Source organism: Trachemys scripta, chromosome 4, assembly GCF_013100865.1.
Source record: "Trachemys scripta elegans isolate TJP31775 chromosome 4, CAS_Tse_1.0, whole genome shotgun sequence".
Taxonomy (NCBI): domain Eukaryota; kingdom Metazoa; phylum Chordata; order Testudines; family Emydidae; genus Trachemys; species Trachemys scripta.
The window spans coordinates 141,713,132-141,735,497 of NC_048301.1; the positions used below are offsets into that span (position 1 = coordinate 141,713,132).

The following is a 22,366-nucleotide window of genomic DNA, read 5'->3' on the forward strand; positions in this document are numbered from 1 at the left end:
GTTGGTTCTCAGCACCCATGCTGGATTCTTGCACGCCTGCAAATTTGCTGCCCCAAGCTACTGCTTGCTTTGCTGGTGCCTAGAGCCGGCCCTGGGTTTGGGGGTTTGGGGCTCAATTTTGTTGCCAGCTCACTCCGCGTTTTAGGTAGGCTTGGGACAACGAGATTTTTAGCAGTAAGTGTCAGCAAACATCAGTTTCACCACAACCGCCCTCCCAACCAAGGGAAAACTTTTCCGTCGATAACAATCAAAACATGCAGCTAGACAAAGAAAGAAAAATGCTCCTGGAGAACTTTCTAGTGTCCCACCTTATTGTGTAGAAAATTTGTGGCAGTGTGGGTGTCACTGTGGCTGCTTTCAGGATAATTACTTTGTGCAATTTGACATGTGATGTCAACAGTTTGTGTTTTTAAAGGTTATAAATAAGCTTGGCAGAATTCTTTTTAAAAATAATTTCCATGGACAGTACTGTTTATTTCTAAGCGAAAGTTTTTGATTTTTATTCATTTAAATTTTCAGTTGTGGAAAATTACTGAGGGGAGGGGAATCAAACCCTAATTCTGTAAAGACAACAGACATTGATTTTAAAAGGTCACATTTTATAACTATTCAAATACAAATTATTAACAGCACGTGTCAAAATATACGAAGTAAATAGCCTTAAATCAAACTCCAATATGTTCTCAAGCAGAAAATTTCAATTACAGGTCTGTCGCATCTTAGGCGCATTTAACATGCGCGATTTCCGCTTTACGCGGTCAGCAAAAACAAAAAAAAAGAAGAGAAAAATAACAATTTAAATACTGTTTCTGTAGTGCAGGCAATTCCGCCCGCTATTACACTCAATGTAATTTTGACTATACGCGATTTTCGCTTTAGGCGCTGACTGCGGAACGTAACCCCAGCGTAAGATGAGACAGACCTGTATTAGTGATGGAAATATTTTGCCAGCAGTTTGCCTGTGTGTGATGAATTCAACATGTACCAATAAAAATCCATCCTTCCCAGCATAGTTATAAAGCTTTAACTTTTTGAATCTCAACCTCTACTGCCATTAAATAACTGTCGGACCTTCACATCTGGCCTGACCCCCGACACACACAAATTCCCACAACCGGGATCATTTAAATTGATAAAAATGGGGGTGGGATGCTTAAAACCCAGAATTTTCCACATCAAAATTTAAATCAATAGAATACTAAAAAAAATGCCTAGAAAGGTAACCTGTGTTCTCCATCAAAATTATAAAAAGGTAAATAGAATTCTGCCCAGCGTAATTTGAGTAACAATTAGCTCTAGTTGGCACTAGGATCTCTTTTATTGGTTGGGGGATGGGCAGTGGCCGGTCTCTCTGCATCTTGGAGGTGGCAAACATAAGGGAGCGGGGATGGATCTGGAACAACCCAGAGGGAGGCAAAGCTGGGGGGGGGGGGCAACATTGGCAACTCATGCCAGTGGGGGAGGGGGACAAGGAGGGTGGCAGAGTGAGGGTGCCCAGCTTCAGCAATTAAAATTTGGGGGTTCTGTGACCCATCTAGGGGACTGCATGAGGGGCTATTGTTTGGGGGCATCGGAAGCAGGGGGGTTGCCAGTTGTTGCACTCAGGGTCAGCCGAGACCCCTCGCCTTCCACAGCATCCTCCATCATCTGCTTGTACTTGCACTTGAAGAAATCGAGCTGGAAGGAGGCAGAGGGGGGAGAGGGGGAGAGACAGACAGACACAGGCTGATGGCCGAGGAGGGAAAGGGACGGGCAGTGGGAACCTCCAGAGGAAAGACCCTTGCCCCTTCTCCACCTGCTGGGAGAGCCACAGGCCCTGCCCCCAGGGTGACAGGCCCCGGGGGAGGGGTCCAAGCCCTGCCCCACTCACCTTGTAGAGGGCTGCGGTGATGAGAGCCAGCAGGACCAGGCCCCCCACGCTGCTGCCCATAATGATGGGCAGGTAGTTATAGGCCTCGGAGCGCTCCACCACTGTCTGCACCTGGGGGAGAGGAGCTGTGAGATGGGGATCCAGGAGTCCTGGCACCATCACCTGCCCCTGTTCTAAACCCCCAGACTTCAGTTCCTCGCAGAGCAGAGATAGAACCTAGGAGTCCTGGCACCACCACCCGCCCCGCTGTAATATACCAGACCTCACTTCCTCCCAGAGCAGTTACAGGACCCAGGAGTCCTGGCTCCCAGCTCTAACCACTAGCCGATGCTCTCTCTATTCCGGGCGCAGTCACTCTGGTACCTGGCGCTGGACGAATCCCTCCTTCTGGGTGTATTTCTTCTCCTCGTATTCAATCCGGGCCTCGCTCACCAGACTCACTTTCTGCTGCTGTGTCTGGAACAGAGAAATTCACCATCCCTGACCAGAAGTGACACAAACCAGCCCAGAGTGTCCTCCCATGGGGACCCAGAGCAATTTACAGGCGGTTCACATAGGAACAATCCCTTCCTCAGCACTGAGATGCAGCCACCTCTGGGGAGGGGCACCGGGGCTGTTCACATGTAGGGAGGGGATCCCTTGCTTGATGCCGAGAGGCAGAGGCAGCTCTCGTACCTGGGAGACCCACTGGAAGCTGACGTTCCCTTTGATCCTGAACTCCAGCGGCTGCTGCATTTCCAGGGAGGCGATTCTGCACCGGATCTTCTTACAGGTGGCCACGGAGCAGTCCTGAGGGTGGAAGGATATCGCCGGGTGAGGCAGGGGGTGTGCTGGGGCTCAGCATAGCCATGAGGGTCTGGGTCTGTCTATAGCAGGCGTCCCTCCCCCAGCCCAGCACTGCAGGCACTGTCTTCTGTTAGTGCAGAAGGAGAAGGGGCTGCTGGGATCCGCACCGGTGTGTTCTCACCAGCAGGGGGCGATCGCTCATCTGCTTCACAAAGTCCTTCAAACCGGGCGTTTCAGCCTCACTGTTGCACTGAGCCAGCTCGGGCTGGGGAGGGAGAGACACACGGTGTTAATGGGGGTGAGACCGGGACATGGGGCCTTTTCCCTCTAGGGGGCACCAGCACCAATCTGGCACCAGGGCAGGGGACTGGCTGGTTCAGAGGCAGGGGCAGGGGTCTTTCCCCCCTAGGCAGCCTGCCCCAGCAGGGGGCGCTGTAGGGCAGAACAGGTGTCACTGGGCCCATCTCACACACACACACAAGGGCAGGGAGAGGCAGGTACCTTGGAGGGGACGACTTCAGAGGCGTCCCACACCCGGACCCCGCTCAGCTCCACGGGGAACTGGAACGTGACCGAGATGGGGACGCTTCGCTGCCGCAGGTTCTTGACCTGAAAGAAACAGACTCACCATAGGGCACTGCAGGAAGAGGACCCAGGACCTCTGATCCCCAGATCCCGCTCTGACCCTCAGACCCCACTGCCCTGCCAGAGCTGGGGATAGAACCCAGGAGTCCTGGCTCCCTGCCCAGCCCTCTGTGCTCTAATGCACTAAGTCTAACTCAGGCAGTTCCACTCCTTCCCTCTTGCCCCGTCTCTCCCCTCACACTCTGAGGTGCCGGCCTCACCTCGTACGCATGTGTCACTGGCACGCTTGTCCCTGCCTTCTTGGCGGAGAAGCTGACGTACTCGGTCGACTCCTTGAGGCTGGGGAGGCAAAGGATGGAAAGAAGGAGAGAGGCAGGAGTGTGATGAATGGGGCTGGAGAGTGGGGGTGGCGTGTCATGTGCAGAAGAGGGCGCTGTGCTGCAAGAAAGGACTCAGTAGGGGGCGCTCTCCCCTTGCAGTCAGCGCTGGCACCTATGACCAAGTGCGACACTAGGGGGTGCTGTGCTGTACAGAACAGGATGGGGGCCCAGTAGGGGGCGCTCTCCCTTCTGTCTCTGCACTGACCTACCTGGTGGGGATGATGAAGATACCGTACTTGACTGGCAGCTCCGCCCGGTGAATCATGCGCTCGGTGATGGGGCCTCCATTGTCACTGGGGGGAGGGGAGAGCAAGGGAGACAGATATGAGGAGACGCAGGCAGTTAACTGTGCAAGGAGACTGCAACATACTCCTCTGCACTGTCCTGCTCCATGCACGGCCCCTTCCCCTGCCCCCGAGCCCACCCCCTGGCCCTACACAGCCCCCTCACCTGCTGGCCTTGGCCGTGATCTGCAGCCTGTCTCCCAGGGCGGCATTAGAAGAGACATCGAAAGTGGCAATAAACACAACCTGGAAAACACGGGGGGTGAGAGAGCCAGTGGACTCAGGATCTGGGGAACTGCCAGAGACTGCGGAGGTGGAGCAGGCAGAGAAGATGTGGGGTGGGGGTGGGCCTGTTGTATGAACTTAGATGGAATAAATGGCCCCAGAGCAGCAAAGGGTGTTAACATGACCCTGTTCCTGTCCAACATTAAACAGCGTTAACCTGGTTTGGGATCCAGAGACTTCAGTTGGCTCCGTGCCATGGCAACACTCCATTAACCATCATTTTAAGGACCCCAAATGGGGGCGGAAACAGCCCCTCCCTTTGTTCTCATCTCCCCAAGTGAGGCCTGATTTCCAGCCCCCCAAGTCTGGCCCTTTATTTCCAGCCCCGGCAGGGCCTGACCCCAGCCCCGGAGTGACCTCAGGGCTCTGTTTGCATTGACTCTCCGGGTTCCCCGGGCGCTTTTCCCACCACATCTCTTGTCACCAGCTGGGCTGACCTCAGGGAACTGCCCCTCTCTGCTCCCAGCTGGGCTCACCCCTGGGGAGTTCACAGGCCAGGGCTCGTCCTTACCTCAGCTCCGCTCCAGAAGATGGGGTGGTTGATGTGGCAGATGCTGTTCCTTTCAGAATGTTCCTCTGAGCCCTCCACTGAGCTGCACTTAATGGCCACAGCCCTCCTGTTAGACTGAGCACAGGGGACCAGCCAGTGAGAGACGGGGCCACAGCGCATCCTGCTGAGACCCCTGCCCTCTCCCTGCAGCATGACACCACCGGCCAAGCCCTCACCCACTCCGTGCAGCACGGCACTCCAAACTGAGTTCCCAGCTGACTCCCTGCTGCATGGTGCCCCCTGCTGAACCCCTGGCTGCTCTCTGCAGCACAGCGCCCCCTGCAGAGGCTGCCCCTCATGCCCGGTGTGCATTGGGGTACCTGGAGCAGCAGGACCCGGCGGTAGGACAGTGCGGCCGGGTAGAAGAACCGCACCCTGGTGCTGTAGGAATTCTCCCCGTGATTCTGGATGGAGACGGTGATGTTGAGTTCAGGGGTGACCCCCACCACCAGGGTGCTCAAGCTAAGGGGGGGAGAAAGGGGTGAGCTTCCTCAAGGCAGTGCCCTGGCTGATCTGTGAACTTCCTCTGGCAGTGCCCAGCCACGGACCCCAGTGCTGCAATCTTCGCCACAGCAGTGCCCCCCACCCAGGATCCATCAGCACTGGAAATCCAAGGTGTGATCAAGCTGGACGGGTCCCCACACGGCGGGTGTTTTTGCGCGGAGGATTCAGTGACTTACCCAGAGAAATTGAAGGCGACTGCTAACTGGTCATCGCAGTGGCCATCCGCGCCGCAGTCCTTCTGAAACGGGAGCTGGGGGGAGAGCAGGCGGGCAGGGCTCAATGGGGAGAGGGCTGCAGCACCATCTGCCAGAGTGACAGTGCAGGGACCCAGGGGCCCTCCAATTACCCCAGCACCTCCCATTCCCCTGCACAGGGGACAGCTGAACCCATCAGCCCCGCCCTTGCCACCCACCTACTCACCCATAGGTCAGGGGGCCTGCCTGGCTGGCAGGGGAATGGGGAACAGGGCATGGGGCCTTTCCCCTCTAGGGGCCCTGGCCAAAATAATTTTTGAAAAATTTTCATCAAAAATCATTTTTTTAGCCAAAAATATTTTGGTTTTTGGACAGAAATTTTGGGAACTTTGAGGAGAAGTTGGAATGTTCCCACCAGGTGGAGACAGGTCCCTAGCCAAGGTAAACTGGGCATCCATCTCTGTCGCCCTCTAGTGTCCATACATTGTAATGGGTTTAGGAACCTGCTGCTGGTTCTGCACTTTTCAGTCTCTCGCTTTTGAATGGCAACGTCACTGGTTTGATCCCTGCAGCAGACCCACCGTGGGGCCTGTCTCTGGCATCTTACCGAGCCTGCAGACACCAGCACAGAGTCCTCGCTCAGGATGGGTCTGAGGCCACCGGCGGCAGTGATGGCCTCCCCCGTCAGGGTGTAGTTGAAGCGTAGGGTGATGGGGGTCAGAATGTCTTCGGGACAGAGCTGGGGAAAACAAAAACACATTGTGTCCCTGAAAGGAAAGGGGAGCTGGGACCCAGAGAGAGGTTTGTTCTCTGGGTGACATGGGAGCAAGGGGCAGGGTTGGAGGGGCAGACGCAGCGGGAGGGGAAGGAGTTAGGACCTGACCCCCCAGCACTCACAGGTAACATTATCCCGTACGTCTCACATTTCTTCTCAATGCTGAGCCGCAGCTCCCTGCTCAGGACAGGGCTGGTGGAGTCGAAGGTGACTCTGATCTTTGTCCACCCGGGGTCCAGGGCCAGGCTGTACTGGATGATGCTGTAGATCCCGTCACCTATGGGGGAGGGGAAATGAGGGACAGAGAGAGACACAGTGAGAACCTCAAGGGGAAATGGGACATGGGGCCTTTCCCCTCTAGGCGGAGCTGGCTCGAGTCCAGCTCCAGGGCAAGGAACTGGCTGACTCAGAGTGCAGGGGAGCGGGGGATGGGTTTGGTCTGACCTAGGCTGTCCATGGTGCGCTTAGTGACGGTGAAGCAGACCTCTGCCCTGCTGGCCTCTGTGCTGAGCTGCTCCTGCCCCTGGCAGTTGAAGGCCGAGGTGGGGATGGTTGGAGGCTGGAAGCTGATGGAGACACTGACTCTGAGCACCGGCCGGGACCTGCCATGGGGGGAACAGAACCATCACCCATCTGCTCTCTACAATGGGGCCAGACCCCCTCCCTCCCCAGAGACTCCCCCCCAGCCTGGATGTGCTCGCAGCACACCAGGGAGACAAGTTATGGATATGTAGGTCTACTAGAGGATATGCTGGGAGGCAGATAAGGGAGCAGCAAAGCAGGGGCAGCAGGTTTGCATAATTTTTGGTGGTGCCCAGAACAGGTCCAAGTCCTGTCCTCCCACACACCCTGCCACACACTCACACCTGCCTAAGGATCTGGAAGGGAGTTTGGGTGCTGGGTGCGGGCTCTGGGCTGGGGCAGAGGGTATGGGTTCAGGAGGGGGTGTCAGGTCTGGAAGGGAGTTTGGAAGGAAGAGGGGTTTGGGGGTGCAGGCTCTGGGAGGAAGTTTGGGTGCGGGAAGGGTTTGGGTTGCAACAGAGCCCCCCCACACCACACTCCCTGGACACGCTATGCTCAGCACCCCCACCCACAAATCCACAGTGCTGTGAACACCACCTCTTCCCCCACCCTCAGCCCCACCTCAGCCAAGAGGAACAAGGGCAGGAGAGGAACCCGGGAGGTGTAGGGGGGCAGCAGGTGGGACTCGAACCCAGACTTTGGTGGAGACAGGCCCCTAGGTACAGAATATTCCTGGAGCCCGAGCACCACGGGCTCATGCAACTCGCCAGCTCTGCAGCAAAGCTATTATTGTGCCTTTCTCCAGTACAGGTGAGACAGACAGACACACACAATGTATTGCTACGGTGTGTGGCCTTGTCTACACTACAGATAACTGAGCTTAATGAAGCATGGCAGATTACTGGTTCTCATTCTCAAAATGTTGCCTCAAAGCCTCCCTGATTCGAATAGCCCCCATTGTGCCCCTCCAATAGCCATGTTATCTGGCTGCTCAAAATCAGCATCCAGGTGATCTGGCTCAGCACTCCATCCCAAGCAAGCTTTTCACCCTTAGCCCCACAGGCAGCTCTGACCATTGGAATGTTTTCCTCACTAAGATCTAACCTTCCCTAAAGGTATCGCCAGCGCACTTTTAATCTGCCAAAGGCACATTCCACAGTCATTTTACATCTACTTAGTCTGTTGTTGAAGCGCTCCTTGCTGTTGTCCAGGTTTCCCATTTAAGGCTCCATGAGCAATGGGAGTAAGGGATACGCTGGGTCTCCCAGGATCACGATGAGCATTTCAACATCCCCCACTGGAATCTTTTGGTCTGGAAAGAAAGTCCCTGCTTGCAGCTTTCTGTGCAGGCCAGTGCTCCTGAAGATGCACATGTCATGCACCTTCCCCGACCACACCACGTTGATGTCAGCAAAACACCCACAGTGATCTACAAGTGCCTTCAATAACATAGAGAAGTGCCACTTTTTGTTGATGTACTCCGTTACAAGATGGTCAGGGGCCAAAATTGGAATATGCGTTCCATCTATCTATATGCTGCAGTTAGGGAATCTCATTTCCACAAAGCCATTCACTATTTCACGTTCATTGCCAAAAGTCATGGTCCTTTGTAGCAGGATTTGATTAATGGCCCTGCACACTTGCAATGGACTTCAAACTGATTCCCAACCACCAGGTAGCAGTCAAGGTTCGCCAGCTTCCACACTGCAATCGCCACACACTTTTCCACCGAGACGGCGGCTCTCATTTTGGTGTCCTTGCACTGCAGGGTTGGGATGAGCTCTGTACACAGTTCCAGGAAGGTGGTTTTCTACATCCGGAAGTTCTGCACCCACTGCTCATCATCTCAGAGCTGCATAACAATGTGATCCCACCAATCAGTGCTTGTTTCCCAAGCTCAAAAGCGATGGTCCACTGTGTTCAGCTGCTCCATGAATGCCAAAAGTAATCTGGTGTTGTTTCTTTCCATGGCACACAGCGGATCAGGCAACTCTGGTTCCTGTTCAGATGGGGAGCTCATGATATACTGCATGACCATCCACGAGGTGTTCGTAACAGTGACCACAACAGTACAGATCAGTGCAGGATCCATCTTTTCAGACAGAGGTGGCAGGTGCACAGTAAACATTGAAAAATGCCACAGAATGCAGTCAAAAGCCCATGGAATGCTGGGACGGAAAGAACTGCATCATGGGACATTGATTCCACACCCATGATGCACTGCAATCCACTCCACCTTCCCACAACACCTAGCTGTGAAATGTGGTGAGTAACACACTGAGGTAGGTACCCACAGTGCACTGCTCTCACTCTCAGTGCTATAGCACCAAGTGTGGATGCGCTCTGCTGACACAAGGACCGAAGTGTGGACATGGAATAACAATGAAATTATTGCACTTTTAGATCGTCGGCATAACTTGTATCGAAAACACTCTCTAGTGTAGACAAGGCCTGTGATTGCCATGTGGAGCAGTGCAACGACACAGAGTTACTTACCTCAGCAGCAGGACCTGCCCTTGTGCCCCCACCGCGATGTCCGGCAGTCCGTCCCCTGTCAGATCTGTCCCGCTGCTGACAGCCTGGCCAAAGTAGTGCAGCCTGCTGGGAAACTGTGACCCCACTATGCGCTGTAGGGCAGAGAAAGCAATAAGGGATGCAGAAGGGGTGAGTGTACTATATAATGAGCACAAGGGGGAACCAGAGGATAAGGGTTAGGAAAGGGGTGAGTATCCTGTATAATGGGCACTAGGGGGCTGTGGGACCCCATGATGTCTCTTCAGGTCTGTGTACTGACCTCTCCCCATGGGAACTGGGCTCACCTGTCTGTACTGGGGACTGAGGCCTCCCTTTTCCCCATGGAAGATGTACAAGGCCCCGTGATTGTCATTCTCCATGGGAGCCCCGATGGCCACATCCGTCTGTCCGTCCCCGCTGATGTCCCCGATTTCAGACATGCTGGCCCCGAAGCGCCCAGACACTTCCCCCGTCTGCCCATGTAGTGTCTTGGTGCAGATCATCGTCGTCCCCTGCAGGCCCAATCCAAAAGACATGTGGGGAAAGGATCAGCACTTGCTGTCATCAGAGAGTGATCCCTACCAAGCTCCTTTCCCTCTCTCAGCAGCACAGTGTGTGTCCCGCCTCCCGACTCTGGGGCCTGGGGTCAGAACTGACTGGGAGGGAAGAGTGCCCCCTACTGAGCCTCTACCCTGCTTCCTGGAGCACCTTGCCCCCTACTGCAATACTAATTGTCACAGCATCACAGCAGTCCAGGCAAACAAGAATCCCCGGCCACCCATCTTCCCCATGGCTGCACTCCTCTTTCTTACCGGCAAGTTAATTGGGCAGATATAGATGCGTCCTCCATTCAGAGGTGTATGGTACAAAGGGGCTCCGATTAGAACCAGGTCCGTGTTCCCATCTCTGTCAAGGTCCACAGCACACAGTATACTCCCGAAATATGAGCCAATCTGGAGAGGCAGATAAGCCACCCCCTCAATTTAGTCACCTCCTGCTTCTTCTCCCACTAGGACCCTTCTCACCCTCTGGGGATAAGGATTCAGTCCCAATGTCCATTCCATCCTTAGCCTCACTCTCCTTCAGTGCAGCCAGTGGCGCTATCTCTGTAAGTGTTCTTGAATGGACAGGCAGATAGCATTCAGCATCCCCGGTCCTCCAAGATCTAACTGTGGTGCAATTCTTTTTAGAGGTTGGGCTATCACAAGTCAACTTCATCACTGACGGAGCCACTGTTATAAGTTTTGTTTAGGTTGCATGTATAGGCAATTGTTCATGTAGTGTGATCTTTTACAGACACTGTTAAATCATTAGTAATATTATTTCCTTGCCTGAGTCTCTCTAGCCTAGATCCACAAAGGTACTTATGTGCTTAACCCCCTGGACTTTACTGCCTCTGTGAGCTGCAAAACCTCTGCCTGGCTGCTGCTGACCCCTGTAGGTGCCTAACCTGACTTGCAGCCTAAGTTTTTGAAGCAGAAGCTACTTTGTTGCTGTCTCAAGGGCAGTGCTTGTGCCTTATCATCTTACTCTAAGCATGCAGTTGCCCGGTGCCTATTTCCCCCCCACATCCCAGCATGCTCCACAAACTAGGGGAAGACAGGCGCTCCTCCATCTAACTCCTCCTCCTCCGGTCGGTGTGGTCAGAGGAGAAGGAATTGAACAGGCACCTGCTATTTCTCAGTTCAGTGCTCTAACCCCTGAGCTGTGGGATATTCTGATGTGGGCTCCCTCAGTCTCCCCTGTTAAAGTTGTTCCACTTTAATTGAGTAACTAAGTATCAGGTGGGCCACAGAACATGTGCAAATCACAGCCACCCTATAGCCTGAGAGACGGCAGCTACCTGGTTAAATCCTTCTTCCTAATCAGACAAAGCTGGGATTTGAACCAGTGGTCACCCATGTCCTAGGTGAGGACTTTAACCCCCAGGCTATATGGGAAACATCTCTTGTCTCCTCCAGCTGGTTTATGAATATCTTGGCAGCTCTGAGCATGCCTATTGGATGAGACCCAACATGTGGGGTACGTGAAGAGTCCCTGTGTCTCTCTTTTGCCACCACATTAATTGATCGCTGTCAGAGTCAGGTGCCTCCCTGCAGCATCACAATGCCTAAGTCCCTTGCTGGGTCTGGGCCTCTGTCCGTATCCACCTCATCAGTTCCGTCTAGACTGTAAGTGAAGGTAACAGCAGTGGGATATTGGAGAGATGCTGAATGTCAGCTGTGGTGCAGTTCTCTAAACCAGTCAAGTTTATCCCCTGCCTGAGGCTCTCTGACCAAATCATTCCTGAAGGTGAAGCGAAACTCAAATATTACATAATGTCAAAAGCTTACAGGCTTCCTCCAGTGCTCTCCTTCTCTCACACCCACACTCCACATTACCTGTAACGCTCCCCATACCTGCTCTCCCAACAGCTCCGATCCGGGTGTCCATTCCCCACCCTTGGTATCTCGGCTGAACAGGATGACTTTGCCGGTGCCTTGGCATAGAGGGCCCCCGACCATGTAGGTGGTCTGCCCATTGGCTGTGATGACCTGAGATGAATAACCTCAAAGGAAAAGAGAGACATGGGGAGGTGACATGGGAAACAGCCATACAACAGCGTGATGGGTTGGCCCACTCCATTTCTGATGCCACCTGATGTACTGGGTTTTCACTGAGCCTCTCCTGCTCCACCAGCCTGGATTCCCTCTTCCTTTTTTGCTGAATTAGGCTCTCCAGTCTGGTGCAGCACACGCACACAGGTAGGGCCACATCCAGTGGCAGACAGAGATTGAAGTCAGCTCTATGTGAGAGGACTCACCCGGAACTCACGTGCACAACCTTTTGGGAAATAAACTCAAAATAATACTGTCTTACACTGTCCAGAGAGATCTGCACAGTGCAAGATCCTAAAAATTCACCCTCTCCTCAATGTGGAGAGAGATGTGCACTGCTTCTTGCACCCTCCAGGTATGAATTGCACAAACTGGGTCTTACTATAAACAAGAAATAACTTTATTAACTACAAAAGGTAAATTGTAAGTGATTATAAGGGAAAGCAAACAGAACAAAGCAGATTACTTTAATACATAAAGAAAACTTGCAAATTCAGCATAACACACTAGACTGGTAGGATACAAATAAGCAGATTCTCACCCTGAGTGATAAACAGGCAGTACATTCTTAAGGCACAAATTGCCTTGGCTTTCCCAGATTTTCATACTCAGGCTAAAAATCCCTCTAGCCTTGGACCATCACTTCCCACAATTCCGTCCTTGCCCCTCAGATATTTCCAGGTGTGTTGTTGTAGGGAGAGTGAGGTCCCCCATGATATCATTGTCCCCTTTTTATATCTTCTTCCCACTCGCTGGAAAGCTCTTTTGCTATGACCTGGGCCAAACAGTTCCCATTATGTAGTGCTATCTCTGAGTGGTTTGTATTGTACCCACTTCCTGGGGTAATCCGTGTGCTTATGTGAATTTACTCTATGAGCCATTAACACTGTTTGGACTTTTTACCGTTGTACCTGAAAGGCAGCTTGTGGGTGTTGTGAACCTCAGCACACGTTTCAGTAACACATACGTAGCCAAACTTCATAACTTCACATAGAATGATAACACATACAATCCAATGAGATTAATGTTTAGCAGATCAAGACTTTTAGAATAATCCCTCACAAGACATAGTTTGTACAAACCATATCCTAATTACATGACAGTGGTGAATATTGGGGTGTCAGGGTGTCACAAACAGTGCTACACAGAGATCCCTTCCCCAGAACTAAGAGGAAGCCCCCTCTGGGGTGAGGAGCAGGGGCTGTATAAATAGGTAAGGGGAAATCTTTGGGTTTGTTCTTACCGAGGGAAGCATCATTCATGTCCCCAGAGGTTCTGGGTATGTTTTGGAAACTCAGCTTCCCACTGCTCCCATATAGGTATATCCCACTGGACCAGTCATAGGCTCCCACCACTCCCAGCTCTGGATTCCCAGCAGCTGCTTGTCCCACAGAATCATAGAATATCAGGGTTGGAAGGGACCTCAGGAGGTATCTAGTCCCACCCCCTGCTCAAAGCAGGACCAACACCAACTAAATCATCCCAGTCAGAGCTTTGTCAAGCTGGATCTTACAAACCTCTAAGGATGGAGATTCCACCACCTCCCTAGGTAACCCATTCCAGTGCTTCACCACCCTCCTAGTGAAATAGTGTTTCCTAATATCCAACCTAGACCTCCCCCACTGCAACTTGAGACCATTGCTCCTTGTTCTGTCATCTGCCACCACAGAGAACAGCCGAGCTCCATCCTCTTTGGAACCCCCTTCAGGTAGTTGAAGGCTTCTATAAAATCTCCCCTCACTAGTCTCTTCTGCAGAGTAAATAAACCCAGTTGCCTCAACCTCTCCTCATAAGTCATGTGCCCCAACCCCCTAATCATTTTTGTTGACCTTTGCTGGACTCTCTCCAATTTACCCACATCTTTCCTGTAGTGGGGCCCCCAAAACTGGATGCAATACTCCAGATGAGGTCTCACGAGTGCCAAATAGAGGGGAATAATCACTTCCCTCGATCTGTTGGCAATGCTCCTACTAATGCAGCCCAATATGCCGGCCATCTCAACCTTGAAAACCCATTTCTAGAGCCCCAGGGCCACTGCAACCCCTGCCCCAGCTCTATTACCTTCTAAGATGATGATCTTGTCCTGCAGGTGGGTCTCGATGCACTCGAGGGTGTTGAAATTGTCCACCCCGAAGATATGCTTCCTGGTGGGCTCAGAGGCGATCTCCTGGAACTCCTGTTGGCCTTCACTGCCGACCTTCATGGAGCAGAGGGAGGTACAGTGGAGACAAGGGCATCAGCATCAATTACAGCCAAGAGCCCTGGGCACATACCCACCCATCCTGAGCCCTGCTGGGCGCTCGATAGGCACGGCTCGGCCAGCACCCTGGGCCGCTCCAGTGAGTGTGAGGGTGGGGAGCTGAAACATCTTGGCACAAGTGTCACTCTGTTTTGAGGATACAGACTCACAAGCCTGAAGTTTTGGAACTGGCCTCATTTCAGCTCTGAGTTGTGTCAGTTGCATCAGCGGCGGGGCACAGAGAGCATCTTGCCATGGGGACTGTCAGCGCTCTGGGGACCTTTGTGATTCAATCTCCAGGGCGTAGTGAGGGGTGAGTGCAGGTAATGACTCAGGGCAAGGGGTGAAGGGCTGGGACCACTGTGCTAGTCCGGGTGGGTTGTGTGCATTCGGTTCAGCAGTGGAGTCAGGCACCTCCCAGTTGCTGGGCCTGATGTAAGCAGCAGACAAAGATCAAACAAGATCCAGTGGCTGGAAGTGGAATTTAAACCCATTCAGATTGGAAAGAAGGTGTCAGATTTAACCATGAGGGGAATTAACCATTGGAGCAGCTCACCAGGGGCTGTGGCGGATTCTCCTCCCTGCCAATTTTTATCTCAAGACTGGCTGGTTTTCTAGGAGATCTGCTCTGGTTCCAACAGGGATTATTGGGGTCACTTCTCTGGCCTGTGCTACACGGGAGCTCAGACTAGATCATCGCAAAAGTCCCTTCTGGCCTGGGAATCTACGACTCTAAACCCAAGTTTGTTGATGAAATGCTTAGATCGACCTAACTCTGTAAGCAGCTACACTAAAATGTAGCTCCCACCCATGTAACTCGCCCACTACACCGACTTCATAACTCCACTTCCACAAGAGGCGTTGCTTTTAGGTCAATGTAGTTAGGTTGATGCAGTGTCCATATAGGCACTGTGTGGCTTACATAGCTTCAGCCCCACAATGCCCGACACTGACAGTTAAATCAGTACGAGGTCCCCTGGTGAGGACACGGACATGAAAAAATGATTTTAATTCCCGCGGTGGCTGTGTGACGACATAACTTAATTTGACTTAAGTGTGTCATGGAAACTTGCCCTTTGTCTTGCTGCTGATGCCCATTTCAATCTCTTTGGCTCAGCAGTTTAACGGAGATAAATGTCAAGTGACTGAGATCAGTTTGGGGAGGATCAGAGCCGTTGTTTGAGCCCCAGGAGTGTGCAAAAAAGACTTTATAAGAACCGGGTGACTTTGCTATTTAACTGGAGGGGAGGGGTTATCTCAGAAACCCCTTGTGCAAATGACCCAGAATTTAGACCACTGATCTTAACCTGCATCCTCATGAGGCAAACCAAATTTAGGTCAATCTGCGTCAGCACATGGACCGTAGGGCAGTCAGAAAACCCAAACTTTAACTAGACAGTGCTGCTCAACCTGAACCACAGAGAAGCTCCAGCTCTCCTATAATGTCACACGTTGGCCCAGTTACAACCCAGGGGGTCAGTTCTTCTCCCTTATGTGATGGGAACTCCCTCCCCATCCCCTGTCCTTGGACATGGGCTCAGATCCATACTAGTTCTCCGCACGGCCGCAGCTCACCCCGATGGCGTAGCGGATGATCCCAGCTCTCTCAGCCTCAGGTATGACGTCCGAATAAGAAAGTGGGTCATTGTATTTCTGCCCATCTGTGATCACCATGAGAATCTTGGTGGCTTCACCCCGAGCTCCTTTCCCAGAGGTGAACAGCTCCCGCCTGGAAAAGGGGGGTGGGGAAGGCATGGGAGGGTTATTGATACATAATAACACCTAGGGCTCATCCACTGCTTTGGCATTGCAGATCACCACGTCCTTGACAAAGGAGGCCACTGTCATTGCCTCCATTTTATGAATGGGGAAACTGAGGCACACAGTGCGGCTGTGACTTGTTCAGAGCTGGCAATAGACCCCTGGAGTCCTTGCTCCCAACATCGCCCTCCCCGCTCTAACCTACAAGTGCCCACTCCCCTCCCAGAGTCAGGCACAGAGCCCAGGAGTCTGATGCCCAGCCCCCTGCTCTAACCACTAGTCCCCAGTCCCTTCCCACAGCTGGGGATAGAACACAGGAGTTCTGAGTCCCTGTCCCTTAGCTCACATGTCCTTACAGCCCATTCCCTGTGGAGTCAGCACGGGGAGCAGGGCAATACCTACACCAGTTTCCGGATGGCTGTGGCCGTGTGCGTCGTTCCATGAAGCTGCTCAACCCCTTGGAGAAGGTGATCAGGGTCACGACTCCCCCTGTATTCCATGAAGTCGAAGTGCAATTTAAATTTATTGGAGTACTGCATGAGGGCGAACTGCAAGGGGAGGCAGAGGAGAAGAGAGAAAAACAACCCCAGGGGTGGAAGTTCAGAAAAGCAGGAATCAGACTCAGTTAAGGGCTGGGGCAGGCGGTCAGGATGTAGCTGGTTCTGCAGGAATTTTTTCCTGGTTTTGGATGCAAAATCTATTGCTGCTCCCAGCGGCACAGCGCCCCCTACCGCCGCACTGGGGCATTGGGGTCAGCACTGACTGCGAGGGGCAGGGTACGTAGTCAGGGTTCAGCCTCTGCCTGTTACCTGCGTGTCGGTTTTGCGGAAACGCTTCATGATTTCAGATACAAACATCTTCATCTTTCCAAAGTCCACAGGTGCGATGCTGCCCGAGCCGTCGATGAGGAGCGCTATATCCGTGACATGTTTGGGGCACTCTGAGAGGGACAGGAATGAAGTAAGTCCTGACTCAACTCCACAAACATGGGAAACGCATCAGAAAGAGCTAGACCAGACCAATGGGCGCATCTAACCTGTTATCCCGCCCCCTGCCGGCCACCCCAATCAGGCCACCCTCGGCCCCTCTGTTGTAATATCATCCCGACCCTGCCATGGAGAGGTCCTGAGAGTAGAGCATGACATGCACTGGGATGAAAAAAATGCATGCACCCCACCCACCTCCCAGAGCTGGGGACAGAACCCAGAAGTCCTGACTCCCAGCTCCTACTGACATCCTGAATCAAACCAATGAGCTCACTTAGCCTGCTAACCCACCCCCTCCCAGACCCTGGGCCCCGCCACCTTCCCATGGCCTGTGTACCCACCCATGACTCCAGGGTGTAAGTGGCCCCCCCACACCACAGTGTCACCCCTCACCTGGCTGGGTGTCCGAGATGCGCTGGAGTTGCGAGAAGCTCTGCTGCAGGGGGTAGCAGTTGTGACTGACGTACTTGTTCTCCCCACAGGCCTGATGCACTTTGGGGCCGCACACCTGGGGCATGAGAAGGCACGGGGTCAGTAGGTGCCCCTCTGAACAGAGCACTGAGGGTGGGGGATAGAGCCTGGAGCTTGATCCCTCCCCCTACATGGATATGCAGGGAAAGCCCCTGCCAGGGCAGGAGCCCCCTTGGGGTAGACAGGTCCCAGCACCGAACTCCGAGAGGAGACAGGGGAGTCACACGGGGCCATCACCTGCTTACCACACTTCCTGCTATAGCAATGTCCAGTCACTGTTGTCATGCCAATGTCACCCGCTTGCTATGCTTCTTGATATGTCCATGCACAGTCACTGTCACCATGGCGACATCAGCCAGTTGACTCCATCCCTCACAACATCATCTCACAGGGTCACTGTTGCCAAAGTGAGGATATCTGTCTACCACCATTCCCCACTGCATCCTTGTACCACCCCCCCAGTTTCAGGAGTTACCAACAGCCCTCGCACACTTATCGTGTCGTCATGGGGATGTCACCCAATTGTCACCTCTGCACCATTGCTTTAGTCACGCTGACACCGCCCAGTCACTACCATCCATGAGTATTGGGGTTTGGGGAGGGACCTGTCCCCTGGAATGATGAGGGAGAAAATGTCGGACCCCAGTCCCAGCACCCATCTCCCCTGGGTGTGGTACCTACCAGGAACTGGGAGCCTCGGGCAGCCAGAGACAAACTGAGGGACATGTTCATGGCATCCGGGGACCCTGACAGGGGAGAGATGCACACCCAGGTGAGCAAATAAACTCCATTCCACTCCCAGAGGTGAAGATAGAAATGAGTATTCTTGGCTCCCAGCCCCACCCCACCCTGCTTTAACCCACTAGAGCCCCCTTCCCTCTCATAGCTGGTCACAGAACCCAGGAGTCCTGGCTCCCACCCCAATCCTATTGCTGCCCCCCACAGCACAGGGTGACCCTACTCTGGATGGGGATCTCCTGGCAGCGTCTGGAGCCCGGGTCGCACTTGAAGACTTTGCCTGTTTTATTCACGTTTCCTGTCTGCAGCGGGGCCCCGATAATCAGCCTGCAGGGAAAAAGTATGGGGGGCTCAGGTGATGCCCCAAACACCCAGGGGACTGAGGCCCAGGGGAGGCAGCCCAGCCAGACATGCCCCTCAGCGTTGGGCACAAGTCACGTGGGGTCCCATGTTCGGCCCTTACCTCCTGGTGCTGGCATTCCCGAACTGCAACATGCTCTGCCCAAACCCCTCAGCTGCCTCCTGGAAGGTGATGGGTCCCTCCACGTCCACGTTGAATCCATGGCTCGGTGCCAGCACTGCAGGGGTTAAACAGTCTCCAGTTAGAGCTTCCCCTATGGAGACCAGGCCAGTGGTTGGGGCTTTCTGGCTATGGGACTGAATTCCAGCCTGCTACTCTAACCCACCAAATCCCACTCCTCTCCCAAAGTCAGAGATAGAACCCAGGCGTCCTGACTCCCAGCTCCTCACCACCTGCTCCCGGCTGTCTAGCTCTCCAGGGCTCTCCAGGGCTCCTTTATATAAATCATTCCCTGCATTCATTTGCATAGCGCCAGACACTCTCAGATTTGCAGGATTTTCCTCACCTGTGTATGTAAATAGAGCCACACCAACTTTAGACCATGCCCTGAACTGTTCATTGCTTATCAACATAGCCTCTTTTACTCTGTTTAGGTTGGCACTGGGAGCCTGTTTCACACATTTTAACAATTTCTATTTCTCTCATTGTTCATTTGTGGACAATACTGTATCTCTCCGGCTCTGCACTTACATTTCTCCATGTCCAAGTGTCCTTCATGTCCTCTTGTGAGCATGTCAGCTTGGAACGTATTGCTATGTAATGTCTTGGCCACCCGATGTTAATAGCCTCGAATACCCTCTGTAAACTCCCAGCATTAGCTGTAGCCTCAGCCAATTCATTCCCAAACCTTTCTGAGACTGAGCACCAGACCCCACACCCCTCTCAGAGCTGGGGATAGAGCCCAGGAGTCCTGACTCCCAGATCATTCAAGCTTCCCTTTTGTCTAGTCCTTGAAGGCCATTATACGTGAATCATACCATGCATTCATTTGCATAGCAGCAGAAACTCCCACGTGAAGACTAACTATGAGGAACGGCTTTAACACTGGTAAATTAAGCCCTTGATTTATCTCTTGCTGACCCGGATTCATAAGGGGCAGCGGGGAACACTTTCTGTAGGGTCGCAGGGGCAGATCAGATTTCATAGAATTACAGACCATAACGCTAGAAGGAACCACTTTGAGCATCTAGTCTGACTTCCTATGTAACACAAGCCTGCTTGAACCAGACTGGAACATTTAGAAAAAGATCCAGTCTTGATTTAAAATTTCCAGTGACAGCGTGTTAGACCCTCAGCAGGGGCGTTTTTATGGGATGGGGGAGCAGGCAGATACTGGACACAGTGCTGGTATATAATACTTTAAATACTTTTTATGGTTTACAAAATGGATCTTATTTACTTTACATATATACCCCAAACATACTATACCAGAGCTCAATAGTTAGATGTTTTGATGGTTAATTGGGGTTTAGTTTAGTTACATGGTGTGGGGAGTTTACAAATACCACACCATATATAAAAAGGGCTTTGGATTATTGAAAGACTTGAAATTGCAAATGTGAGAGGCTTTTATTTATAATTTACTTTGTGATGTTATTCGTTTTTGTTTTTGTTGTTTTGGGCTTTTACCCTTTGTTTTAAAGAGACAATTTTGGGCAGGCTGCCATGATCCAAGGCACGCCATTTTTATATTTTTACACATTTTTTATAACAGTTCCACTGGTGTTATTTCCTTATCTGAAGATTCTTCATTTTTTCCAAGGACATAACAAAGTTGTTTGGTACAATATGTTTTGTACAAATAGGTTTTGACCACTCGACTTCTAAGTTCTTGCTTTGGTTGCCCAAATGCAGGTCATGCACTCATGTTTCAAACACACAACAGATTCACTAGGCCCCATAGCATAAATCATATTACATATTATATCCCAACAAGGGAATCCACCATCACCCTCAGTAAATTGTTGCAGTGGTTAATTACTCTCACTGTTAAAAATGTTATGCCTTATTTCCAGTCTAAATTTGTCTTGCTTCAACTTCCAAGGCAGTCTGCTAGACTGAAGAGTCCACCATCAAACATTTGTTCCCCAGGTAGGTATTTATAGACTGAGATAAGCACTCCTTAGTCTTCACTTCATTCATCTAAATAGTGATCGATTGAGCTTCTTGAGTCTCTCAGGGAGGTTTTCTAATGTTTCAATCATTCTAATGGCTGTTCTCTGAACCCTCTCAAATTTATCAACATCCTTCTTGACTCTGGGCTCCAGAACTGGCCACAGGAGTCCAGCAGAGGTCGCACCAGGACCAAATACAGAGGTAAAATAAACTCTCCACTCCTACCAAAGATTCCCCTGCTTATGCCTCCAAGGATTGGCCACAGCATTGCACCGGGAGCAACTTGGCCCAGGAAGTTCTTGGTCTCTCTGCCGAGTCTATCAATTAGTGCAGGGTGGCCTGGTAAACTTGTGTGTGGGAGCCACAGCTGAGACCCACCAAACTCTTGTCACACAAGAAACACCAAACAGACAATCAGTGGCAAAAGTGAATCCCTAACGCACAGCGTAGCCAACTCCCCTAAGGCAGAGCTCTCCTCCCTTCTGCCCTCTCCATCCCTGCAAGCCCAGGCCTGGGAAGGAGAATCCCCTTGGAGCCGCCCCCTCCAGAGCTATAGGAGGAGCAGATATGGGGGAAAGTGGGGCTGGGTGGGTGGGGACTGGGGGCAAAGGAGCTGAGGGTGGGGGAGGAGCTGAGGTGGCCTCCCCCATTCTTCCCTTCATCCCCTTTTCAAGCCCCATCTCCCAGTCTGTCCCCCCTTCCCAGCCCATCCCACTCATCCTCAGCCACCCCAAAGTCTGCCCCCCTCCATTCCCTGATGGGTACAGGCCTCACAGACAGGAGAGATGTGACATTGAAGCAGGGGGAAGTGGTTGTGGTTTTACTCAAGGACTGAGCAATTGCAAACACTGCATCCACTTCACACCTGCCGGACCCTCCCCCACACACATCTTGCCGAGCACACATGCCCCACAGAGAAAGGGAATCACACCTGTGACCCACTCCCATCCCAGAGAGTCTGGGGGGGAACAGAACAGAGAGGGAACTGAACCCAGGAGTCCTGATTACCAGCCCTCCCCCACACAAGACTCTAGCGTCCCATTCCTCTCCCAGAACTGAGGAGAGAACCCACAAGTCCTGATGCACAGGCCTCCTGCTGTAACCCACCTACCCCACTCCTATTCCAGAGCCAGCCAAGGAAAGGACCCAACAGTCCTGAGCATCCAACTGCTCCCATCCCCCTGCCAGAGAGGTACTCGCTGGGCACCCATGTGGAGGAGTCCTGCTTTCCCCAGTCCCTCTGGCTGGCACTTACCTGCACACAGGTAGAGGATCAGAGGCAGGGGGTCCATCCTGCACTGGGTGAGGGATGTGTGTGGAGCGGGGATGCTCTCGTAGGACGTGTGAGGTTCAAGGGCACTGCCTGGAGAGGAGGCAGCAGAGTGCAGAGGAAAGAAAAGTGCTATCTGAAAAGAGAGAAACACTGCCAGGGGTGGAGGGGGAACTCACAGTGTTATAGGGCGGGAATAGAACGGAGAGGATGGGGGGAAAAAGTCAACTACACTGACACACCCGACGAGTCAGACACAGACACAGCTGTGTGGAGACAGATGAAAAACAAACAAATAAAACCATCAAACACACACACCCCCTGAACTCCCCCCTCCCCCACCCCCTCCATGCCAGTGGTCATTTTCCACCCTCTCCCCCCCTTTGTCAATTCAAACACCCTCTAGTTTCAAATCTTGGGGAAAATACTGCACACACCTAACCTGAAACAAACACACACGCAACCAGACAAATAGACAACTGGACAGACAGACACAGACACACACACAGCTACACTGAGACAGACAAAATGTACACAATTGGAAACACAACTGCAGTGAGACATGCACACAGCTAAACA

The 22,366-nt window shown here is 52.4% G+C and overlaps 1 protein-coding gene across 1 annotated transcript; it reads right to left on the reverse strand.

The window, feature by feature from the left end:
* Nucleotides 1-877: 877 nt before the first annotated feature.
* Nucleotides 878-22,060, reverse strand: LOC117876315 (integrin alpha-M-like). The gene is made up of 28 exons (XM_034768354.1): nt 21,773-22,060; nt 18,505-18,619; nt 18,265-18,368; nt 17,985-18,049; nt 17,226-17,340; nt 16,656-16,786; nt 16,249-16,394; nt 15,661-15,814; nt 13,908-14,043; nt 11,631-11,797; nt 10,062-10,202; nt 9,555-9,761; nt 9,232-9,362; nt 6,658-6,815; nt 6,336-6,490; nt 6,046-6,177; nt 5,421-5,494; nt 5,061-5,202; nt 4,702-4,815; nt 4,072-4,151; nt 3,831-3,914; nt 3,502-3,580; nt 3,158-3,265; nt 2,838-2,921; nt 2,546-2,659; nt 2,234-2,326; nt 1,871-1,981; nt 878-1,677 (listed from the first exon to the last, which is right to left on the reverse strand). The coding sequence occupies exons 1-28, from the start codon at nt 21,807-21,809 to the stop codon at nt 1,555-1,557; spliced, it is 3,300 nt and encodes a 1,099-aa protein (XP_034624245.1). The 5' UTR covers nt 21,810-22,060; the 3' UTR covers nt 878-1,554.
* Nucleotides 22,061-22,366: the final 306 nt, after the last annotated feature.